The 10947-nt window shown below is 46.1% G+C and overlaps 1 protein-coding gene across 1 annotated transcript in view; it reads right to left on the bottom strand.

Moving 5' to 3' along the window:
- Window positions 1-10947, bottom strand: part of ALPK2 (alpha kinase 2) — a 128467-nt gene that overhangs the window by 9107 nt on the left and 108413 nt on the right. Inside the window, 2 exon segments of the mRNA XM_007935549.2 lie at window positions 5185-5233; window positions 8542-8759. Of these exon segments, the coding sequence (XP_007933740.2) occupies window positions 5185-5233; window positions 8542-8759 (267 nt within the window).

Genomic DNA, 10947 nt, shown 5'->3' with positions numbered 1-10947 from the left:
AAGTTGAAAGAAGACTTGGAACAAAAACAATGGACAAGATGATCTAATATCCCTTCAAAAGCTCTAAAACGCTTCAGAGTTCCCTTCTCTGCCGTCTCCTCCGCCCTGACCCCTCCTTGGGCAGGCAGGCAGAAAGTAAGTCACACTTTATAGACAACGTTTCACATTGGGCTCCAGCCATCAACTCTTCTAATGGGTCTTGGGCAGCCGTCCCAGGCCAGTTAAGTCACATTAAAGATGAGAACAAACCAAGAGATTGGATTTCTTTTTAAATAAAGGGGGAAAATGCAGCCTTTGAAGCTCTCAGTTGGTCTTGGTTCCTGGAAGCTGTTGACTTACTTTGAAAAGATGGCTTAAATAACCACCCTCTTACGCCTGTCTAAGTTTTTGAAACTTCTCGAGCAGGTTTCTGTTTTGATTTGGTAGAAAATTGTTCTAAATAACCCATTGCCATTGAGCTGGTGGTTTTGAACCACTGACCTTTTGGTCAGCAGATGGATGCTTTACCCATCATGCCACCAGAGCTCCTTTGTTCCAAATAAAGGTATGAAATTTGATTCCTCTGATGTTAGGGTAAGGCATGAGTAGGGGAAATAAACAAAACAAAACAAACTCACTGACATCAAGTCAATTCCAACTCATAGTGATCCCCACTGGGTTTCCAAGGCTGTAACTCTTTATGGAAGTAGACTGCCTCATCTTTCTTCGATGGAGTGGCTGAGGGGTTCAAATCACCAAGCTTTTGGTTAGTAGCCAAATGTTTTAACCACCATACCACCAGAACTCCTTATGAGGGGGCCACGGAGACCAATATTTATCAAGATCTTAGCAGCTTCAGGGACTGGGTACAGATGAGCTTGGGGCATCCTCATGACAATCCTTTGGCTCCCCATTTGCTAGATCAGTGACTCCGAGAACCTGAAGTCACACACTCACCTTCACACAGCTGGTAAGACCAAGAAGCCAGGATTCAAACCAAGTCTGGCTGACGCCTGTATCGGCATGTTCTGTACAGAACACCCGTGTCCATAAGGAAGGCTCCACTCAGGAAATCCTCCTGGAATCCAGAGGACTTCATAAATAGGGACATCAAATCAATCATCTTTCTAAATGAGGACTCTTGTTGTGGAGTTTAAAATTAACTTTACCCCAGAATTTCATCTTTGTCTTTGGTTCCTGAGAGGGTAAGCTCTGAAGCTCTGGAAACTCCTCCATGACTGACCTGCTTTTGATGAGGCTTCCAGACCACACCTGAGGGTTTATGCTAATGAGGTGCTCAGGTGGGGCTGGCCAGGCTAGCAGGACCACTGCAATGTGGTATCAGCTGACCTGGGAGTAACTCAGTCAATCACGTCCATGTAAATGAAGCCTCAGTACAAGCTCTAGACACAGAAGTTCCAGGGGCTTCTTGGTTGGTAGCCAATATGCATGCACATCAGAGGGTAGTGTGCCCTTTGGGAGACAATCACCCCGTGTTGGGAACCCTCCCAGATCTTGCCCTGTGCATCTCTTCATTTGCACCCTTCTCTCTACAACAAAACTGTAATCCTAAGTATAGCACTTTCTGTGGGTTTTATGAGTCATTCTCATGAATTCTCGAACCCAAGTGAGTACTGGTAGCCAGCAAGTCAGACGTGAAGGCAGCTGGGGAGTCCTGAGCTTGTGAGTGGTACCCTGGAGGGCAAAAAGGAAGCCCCAAGGTCAGAAGCAAGGGTGTCACGAGGACTCCCAAGCTGGCAGCTGGCGGCCAAGGTCTTGGGCTGACTTAGCAGCCTGCAGGACTGGACCCTTTATCTTGTGAGTGCTAACCCAGCTCCAGGTGGTCAGGGGCAGAGGAGGAGGCATTGCCTCAGTAGTGGGGTCAGAACCGAAGTGGGATGGAGTTGAACTGATTTGATTAATCCTTACAGTTTGGTGAGAGAAAGATGGAATTTAATTTTTTTTCCCACACAAGGAAGTGGTGGCTCAGTGACTAAAGCATTTGGCTGCTAACCAAAAGGTTGGCAGTTTGACCAGTTGCTCTATGGGAGAAAGATGAGGCAGTTTGCTTCCGTAAAGATTTACAGCCTCAGAAACCCTATGGGGCAATTCTACTATGTCCTATAGGGTTGCTGTGAGTCAAAATCAACTCAGTAGCAGTGGATTTGGTTTGGTTTGGTCCAAAGCAAATGTGAAACTAGATAGGATGCTGGGCATCAGGCATAAAACAGTTCTGTTCCAGGTAAATGAGATGCATGGTCCCCTTCTCATCAGATAGGCCAGACAAGTTCCTGTGACATCAAGGAGCAAGGCTACGAGTAGGAGAAGCAGAAGTTGGTGGCAGGGCCAGGTCTCTCTAAACCCCTGTCCCCCCACTGCATCACCCAAGGCCATCACCCACTTTCCTAAGGCTTATGACCCTTGTCACCATGGAGGGAAACACAGAAATTGTCCCAACACAGAACTGTATTGTGACTGAGCAGTTTTTCAGAAGGAACTACATCAGGGAAAATATCCAAGCTGCATCTTGATTCTAAAACCAAGTCCAAAACCTTGTGCAGTCAGTGAGAGCTTTGAGAATCACATTTATGATCAGGAGATGAAAGTCAAGAGTTAGCCCTTGTCCATCAAGCTCAACTGGAGTAACATACCACACAAAAGCACTGTTCTACATCCTAATTTGGTGAGTACCACCTGGGGTCTTAAAAGCTTGCAAGCAGCCATCTAGATGCAACAATGGGTCTCTCCTCATCCAGAACAAAGATCAATGAAGAAAATCAAAGATGAATGGGAACAATTAGTCCAAGAGACTTGTAGACCATGTGATCCTCAGCCTATATGACCATGAGATCAGAAGAACTAGATGGTGCCCAGCTACCACTGTCATAAAGGGATCAGTGCAGGAGATTCTGGATAGAGGGAGAACAAACAATGTGGGACAAAACTCAAAACCATTAAAAAAAAAAAAAAAAAGACAAGTTTACTGGTCTGTTAGAGCCTGGTGAGACCCCCAAGACTATGGCCCCTAGTTACCCTTCAAGTCTGGAATTGAACTCATTCCCATGGCTTCCAGCCAAACAATAATAGACAGGCATATGGGGTGAACATTTTCATCAGGTAGATAAGCTCCTTAGAACGATCAACCATGGGAGAACAGAGAGGCAGTATCTGCACAGGGAGCTAGCTCAGGGGGGAGGAATGCACAGGAAAGAAGGACACAGGGAAGAGGTAACTACAGGGAGGAAGTGGGAAGAGAGCTGTTACACTGTGGGGAATTGCAGTCAATGTCATGAAACAAAATGTGTATGAACTATTGTATGGAAAATGAATTTGCTCTGTATACTTTCACCCAAATAACAATAACAATAATAAGAAGAAGAGTTGTCCCCTGTCTGCTTTTCCAAATCCCTCTCCTGTCCTGCCAGGAGCTCTGGTGGTGCAATGATTAAAGGCTTTTTCGAACCCACCAGCCACTCTATGAGAGAAAGATGAGGCAGTCTACTTCTGTAAAGTTTTGCAGCCTTGGAGACCCTATGGGGCAGTTCTGCCCTGTCCTCTAGGGTCACTATGAGTAGAATTGACTTGACAGCAACGGGTGGTTTTTTTTTGTTTTGTTTTGTTTTTTCCATTTCTCCTTTCCTCCATCCTTACAGCTGAAACCCAGCACATTTGGTAAGCCTAGCTGATGCGGATGGCTGAAATGGAAACTCACAGAGATGAATAGTCCCAGCCGTAGGAGACTAAGCTCCCCCTTCCATAGTCATGGGCCCTCTTTTTTCTGTCACTTACAAATGCACTTAGTACTTGGGAACAGCAGTAATGGGCAAAGCCTCCAAAACAGAAATTTATTTTCACCACCAACCCCAATTAGCTTGCTTTCTCTGCCCCTGTGGGAGTCAAGTAAATCATGAAAGGAGATACTTTGTAGAAAGACACACCCCTAGGGCACTGGGCTTCCATTAAAGGTGATGGGAAAATCTGGAAATGGTGAATGTGATGGTTGAAGAACTTGCCGGAAGTAATTAAGGTCACTAAACTATAAATGCAAAAGATATAATGGCAGATGTTTGATTACACGTATATTTCCTAAGTCGCAATCCACTCCATGGTGAGTTTGGTTCTTTTGGTTTTCTATTTATAACACACATGTACAAATACACATATAGGACAACCACAACCACAAAAAAATGATATCCCACTAAAATTCTCACATAGCACCATCTGGCCATGCACCACCCTGCATAAAATAACATCCTACTCTAAACTAGGAGGTGAGTTGATGCTTTTTAGTTGTGGTGTTGATGAAGAATACTGAAAATACCACGGACTTCCAGAAGAACGAACAAATCTGTCCTGGAAGAAGTGCAGCCGGAATGCTCCTTGGAAGTGAGAATGGGCAGACTTTGTCTCACCTACTTTGGTCATGTTGCCAGAAGGGACCATTCCCTGGAGAAGGATATGCTTGGTAAAGTGGAGGGTCAGCAAAAAATGGGAAGGCCCTCAACGAGATGGATTGATACAGTGTCTGCAACGATGGGCTCAGTTATAGCAAGCATTGTGAGGCTGGCGCAGGACCAGGCAGTGGTTTGTTCTGTTGTGTATAGGGTCACTGTGAGTCAGAGCTGACTCGACGGCACCTGACAACAATAACAACACCTAAGCTAGGGAAGCAAAACCATCAACAACCACCAAGGTAAGTGAGAAGCCCAGTAGCCGCCTGCTCCTGCAATCATCACGGGAGGCTGCGAGCCCCTTGAAAGTTCTTTTGGGGAAAAATACATTCCAAATAAGCAAATTGAATTCATTGTACTCAGTTGCAAAAGAAAATATTCTTAAGACATTTTGCATGGGGAAGCTATTAAATGTTCCTAAAGGTAGGGAAATGGGATATATGTAGCTGGGAGAAATCCCAAGAATGCTGGCATGCTTGCCCCATGGCACTCCTGTTAGTAATTAATCTTAAATTGCATTTGCAGAGTTCTGGTTTGTTCCCAAGTCAGGGAACAAATGTGTTTCCCTGAGAGAATGAAGCCCATAAATATTTGATGTAAGTGAGAGAAGGGAACGGAATTCACCCCAAGAACATTTGTCGTCCACAGTCAAGGCAAGGAGTCTGCTTAGCTTCACACACGCCTCGACAGCAGTGCCCAGAAGGTCTCGGGAGCCCGTGTTCAACGATGCACGTTCAATTCTGTTTCTACTCACCCTTTAGCCAACGTTGCTATGCCGACGTCAGTTAACTTCATTCCCACACCTATGGGAAGAGAGAACAAAGATGGGGTGTGTGTTACATTGGGCTCCTCAAGGAAGGACCAGCAATCTAGCAACAGAGGTGGGTAGTGGCAGACCATCCTCATCTCCCTTCCTGTACAAACACGCAATTCCATCCTCCTTCCTGCCAAAGGCCACCTTCTGTGGAGGATGGCAGTCTACCAGACATGCACCAGCTTTATGGGATGATCATGGGGTGGGCAGCCCCTCGGGAGTTGGGCACCATGTGAGCAGTGGGTCCTACCCACCGCAAACACCCCAAGCCCTCTCAGCTCTGAGGAATGAGGTCCTGGGTATGCGTGGCCCACAGACCTTTGACTGGGGAGTGACACCTGCCCCTCCATGACTGAATGAAAGGCCTGTCACTTCCCCATGAGCTTTCTCCTCAGAAATGAATTGGGCTTAGGACTGGTCCCCATTCCTCTTTTAACAAGGAAACCCTTACCCAGTGGAAGGAAGAATGGGTGTGGATGAGGGTGGCCATTGTCAACAAAATCCCAGAAGGCCTTTCTTTGGGTTCAGAGCCAAACTCTAGCTATGAGAGTCCCGTTGCCATACGTTTTTCAGATCCAGGACTGAGGTGTTCTGGGTTGGGTTAGACCCAGGGAAATACCCCTGACTTATACATAGATTTTAACCAGTGGCTTGGGGACATTAACATTTCCAAGCCATGGTCTGACCTTCTGACACATCCTAACTCCTCTCCATTAAGCCATATTAGTGGTGGCTACCGAAACCAAAATGAGCAGTTACCTCAGCCTCCCCCTTGGGCTCAGCAAAGAGCCCTGGGCAGCCCTGGAAGAATCCTGAGCAGGCAGGAGGCTGGCTGCTTCTGCCTTGCCAGCAGGAGCAGTTGAGACAGCAGCAGGGAGACCGGGGATGCAAAGAGAATGGAAAATGCTGTTGTCTTCCAAGGTGAGGAGTTGCCAACACCTTCTGCAGCCCAGAAGAGAGCCACCCTCCCCCACCCTACTCCAGTCTCTGCCCCTCATCTTTAACCAGGACTGGCAGCGGTCAGAGCACCTCTCTGATGTCCTGAGTGTTCATGCTGTAGGTCTTTGCAGAAGCCCCTTGCCATCCCAGGTACCAATTCCATTCCCATTTCTCTGGGATGGTGGCTATGGGCCCTTGCTCCAACTTGATGTAAGTTGATGTAATTGCCATGCACTCTAGTGATGGACCTTTCATCACAAGACACCGGTCCACAGGGCTACCCCACCCATCTGTCTGGACCTGCACCACTCCAGGTCTGAGTCTGGCCTCCTCTCTTGTCCCTGACTCTTGCCTTCCATGAACCAGCCTGTAATCACTGGTATTCCTCACCCAGCAGGTGATCCTGCCCACCGAGGGGCCTGGCAACATAGGAGCCAGTCTGGGCTGTGAGGAAGAAAACAGTGTGCCCTGCCAATGCCAATCCCTGGGGGTCAGATCTGATGGTGCCCTGTTGTTGTGGTGTGCTGTTGAGTGGGTCTAACTCACAGCAACCCAGTGTGACACAGTAGAACCCCATTGGGTCTCTTAGGCTGTAATCTTTACGGGAACAGATCACCAGGTCTTTTCTCCTACAGGGTGGCTGGTGGGTTTCAAACCCTCTAGGTTGGCAGCTGACTGCTTAACCATTGCACCACTAAGGCTCCTTGATGTTACCCTCATCCCATGGTTCTCCATGGTTCCAGGAGCACCGTTTGCTGAGACCCAGGAAAGGAAAGCCAAAGGGTTAACGGTTTGCCTCGGCAGCGTCTGCCTGGAGCCTGACAGGAATATGGACATGTTGCCACTCGGTCCGGTTAGTCACAGATACAATGAGCCCTGCGTTTCTGCTGTGCACCTGCGAGCTCAATCATACGCAGCACTTTGGGTGCTCCAGCGAGCATTTTAAAAGCCTCTTACACAGTCGGTAACGAATTCATCTCATTCTTTCAGTGCTTCTAACAACGAGAACATATGTACAAGGGCTTCACATAGCTTTTATTACAAGATCTGTGCTTTAAAAGGAAAAAAAAAAAAACACCAAATTGCAAAGGCCCTCTTTGGACATCTTGTTTCATGGCAAGTTGTATTTAAAAATCATAGCTCTACTTTCTAAGCCACATGTGAGTCCAATTTTCAAAAGTCATTTGGCAAAAAGGTGCTTGAAATTGGGGCAGTGCTTTCCCTTGCTTCTCTGCATTACCAGATGTCACCTGTAGTTTAGGAAAATAGATGACAAATTTTGAAATGAAATGCCTCTCTCGGTTTCCTAATTTGGACAGCAATTTGACAGAGGTCATTAAAGGCCTCCCTCGGTCAGTCACTGGCCCTCTGGTACACAGCTGTTGAGCTGGGTCACGGATAGCGGTCATCTGCAGGCTGTTTGTGATGGAAGGAAGGTCGGCAGCCTCAGGAGTCCATTCATTCTCCAGGATTTGAGTCCTTGGATGTTTTGGGTGACGGCTGCTTAAAAATTCACTAGTGGGCCCAGACCACAAGGACCCTTCACAGCTCAGCTTTCACGCCCCATGCCTGTGGGAATTGGCACTGTCTGGAAATAAGTAAATGCCACCAGGAAGGTGGTCACTTTCAACAGTCTGAGGTTGATGGTTGAGTTTGGAGGCTTCTGAGTTCTGTTTTGTTTTGTTTTGTTTTTATCCTAATCTCAGCATCTCTGGACAATTGTAAAAGGTGGAGATTGCTTAGAGAAAGGGTGTGCCATCTTGTGCCACAGTGACAATAAGGAGAGTCTTCCCAGCACTGTGCCATGACGTTAAACTGCACACTCCCAGTTACGGAGAGGTGTTGACCAGTGTTGGGAGTGAAATGAGCAGTGCACATGCGCCAGGGCATTGCTTTTCAGGGGAAAAGTGATATTGAACGCAAAATGAAGTGTGCAGAGGAAAAGACAGAGGGCAATAGCATAGCCAGAGGCTGATAGAATAGGTCCGTTAAGGCCACACTGTTGTATAATTATTTACATGCAGTGCAGCCTCCTCAGTGGATTTTCATGTGTACTTCTGAGTTTGTGCCTAGTAAGGAGATAACAATAAGGTCAATCTTTGGGTACCTGTTGTAATGGGGAGGCATTATTAGAAGGAATTATTAAAATGAACTTTATGACTCCATTGGGCTGGTCATTTCAGGACCCTTCATCCAACCTTGTCTCAGACAAGACATTAATAATACCTTCTGCTGGTGACAATGCTTAAAGGCACCGTGGGGTTACACCAGCAGACTTCTCTGCCCTCACCTCCCTATCCCCAGGAAGCACCCAAGCCCAGAGCATCCCTGGCGCCCAGGTCAAGCCGCCCTTCTCACCCTGCATGTCCGTGACCAGGAGGGAGCCACTTGTTTTCTGATAGACCCAGTGCTGGAAAGTGCAGCATTTCTGACCAGCCTCTGACTCTCTTCTCAGGAAGTTGATTTCCTTCCCGTCCCGGATGGAATACTTCACAAATTCCCCTATCAGCTCCTCCTCCACTGTTGCATAAGGGATGTTGTTCTCGGGCCGATGGATAAGAAAAATAGGAATGATCCTGGCAGAGGAGAGAACATGGACACATCAAGTCCCCAGATGGGACAGAGTTCAGGTGCATTCTACTCTCACTGGGAGCAGCAGGGAGACGTACAATCAACCTTAGTTCCATGAGATTTCCCCTAAAATTTTCCCCAATGACTATTCCATGGGTAAAATATGTGTTTCTGTTTCTATTTTTTCCTAGAGTTGGCTAGGAATTTCTCCTTGGAATGGAGTTTAATTGCTCATGAATATCTGCATTATCATCACATCTCAACGACTCATTGGTCAACTGACTATAATCCAATCACCCACCCACGCATACATGCATCCACTTAGTCATGCACGTATAAATCCATTTACTCATGCATCCATCCACCACTTATCCATGCACCCTTCCTGCCACCTTCCTTCCTTCCCTCCCTCCCTCCTTCTTTCTTTTTCTTCCTTCCTTCCTTCTTTCCACTCAGTAAACAAATATTTATTAAGTGGCTTTGATGTGCCAGACACTTTCAGACATTGTTCCAGAAAATAGCAAGGCTACACACACACACACACACACAGAGGTTCTGCTCTCATGAATCTGACATTTAAATTAGGTTGACAGAAAATAAACAAGTAAATGCATAACCAAAAAACCAAACTCACTGCTTTCAGTATTATTTAGTGCTGCCTAATGGAGATACTTTCGAATACTGAAAGTATCTCTGCCCCAAAAAAACAAACGCACTGCCGTCGAGTCGGATCCGACTCATAGAGACCCCTTCTTGGGTTTCTGAGGCAGTATCACTACAGAAGTAGGTTGCCCAACCTTCCTTCCAAGGAGTGGCTGGTGGGTTTGAACCTCCAGCCTTCTGGTGAGCAGTCAAATGCCTTCGGCACTACACCACCAGAGCTCCCACATAAATGCATAGTGTCTGTGTGTGTGTGTGTGTGTGTATAAACAACCACTCACTGCCACTGAGTCGATTTTCATTTCAACTTACTGCAACCCCCATTAGGTTTCCAAGGCTGTCAGTCTTTATGGAAGCAAACTGCCTCATCTTGCTTCCACAGAACAACTGGGGGGCAGGAGTTCAAACCACCAACCTTTTGGTTACCAGCCAAAATACCTTAACCACTACACCATGACAGCTAAGTGCTGTGTGAAACTACAGCAGTGGAAAGGAGATGGGCAGTGCAGGGGCGGGAAAGGGACTGTTATTTTATAGAGGGAAGTCAGAGGAACACTTGCTGAGTGAAAAAATCACCTGTGGGCGTGGATCTGCATCAATCCGTCCCACCCACGACTTGCTGCAGAAGGACTGTGAAAAGTTCTACAGGAGGGGTCAGCAAACCATTGCCTATGGGTCAAATCCAGTCCCACATTTGTTTCCATAGAGCCCACAGCCATGAACGATTTTTATAGGTGAACATTTGCAATAGATTTGATCATAAAGGACACTAACTCTGAATCTCAAATAAGCAAAATGTTATTTAGAAAAAGTTTCCTTCTTCTGATTAATAGACCTGTATTATAAAAATTGTACTCAATTATTACGTTTCAAATGTTTTCAATAAATCAGTCCTGGGAGATCAGATGGGCAGTATTTGCATAGGGAGATAGCTCAGAGGGCAAGAATGCATAGGAAAGAAGGATACACGGACCTGTTACATTATGGGGATTGCAATCAATATCATGAAACAAAAGGTGTATGAACTGCTTCATGGAAAATGAATTTACTCTGTAAACTTTCACCCAAATAACAATTTTTAAAAATTTTGTCAATAAAAATTGTGGAAGTTGGTTTTCACTCTTGTTATGGAAGATATCAACATAATAGCCTTGATTTTGCCTCTTGACCCTCAAAACCTAAAATATTTACTTTCTTTTTTTTTACTTACTTTACAAAAAAGTCTGTCGACCTTGCTCTACAGGACATCATGGTCTCAAGACTTGTCTTCTCTAGATGTGTGTCTTTTGAGCTATTTCTGCTTGTTCTCCAAGGCTACAAACATGCTCACATCTCCCCATCCTTAAAAATCATCACCACATTGGAGGGTATGGAACATGTGGCTAACTGCCTCCATGAACAACTGCCTCCTTTGCCATGAGACCTGAAGAACTGGCTGGTGCCTGGCCACCATTACTAAACATTTTGATCAAAGATCCCATAGAAGAATCCTGATCTAAAGGGGTGTGAGAGTTAAGGTTATATGTGAACTTG

Source organism: Orycteropus afer, unplaced genomic scaffold (genome assembly GCF_000298275.1).
Source record: "Orycteropus afer afer isolate SDZICR_OR568_19922 unplaced genomic scaffold, OryAfe1.0 scaffold00029, whole genome shotgun sequence".
NCBI classification, from domain to species: domain Eukaryota; kingdom Metazoa; phylum Chordata; class Mammalia; order Tubulidentata; family Orycteropodidae; genus Orycteropus; species Orycteropus afer.
Note: the sequence above shows the minus strand (reverse complement) of the source record. Positions and strands in the feature narration are given on the sequence as shown.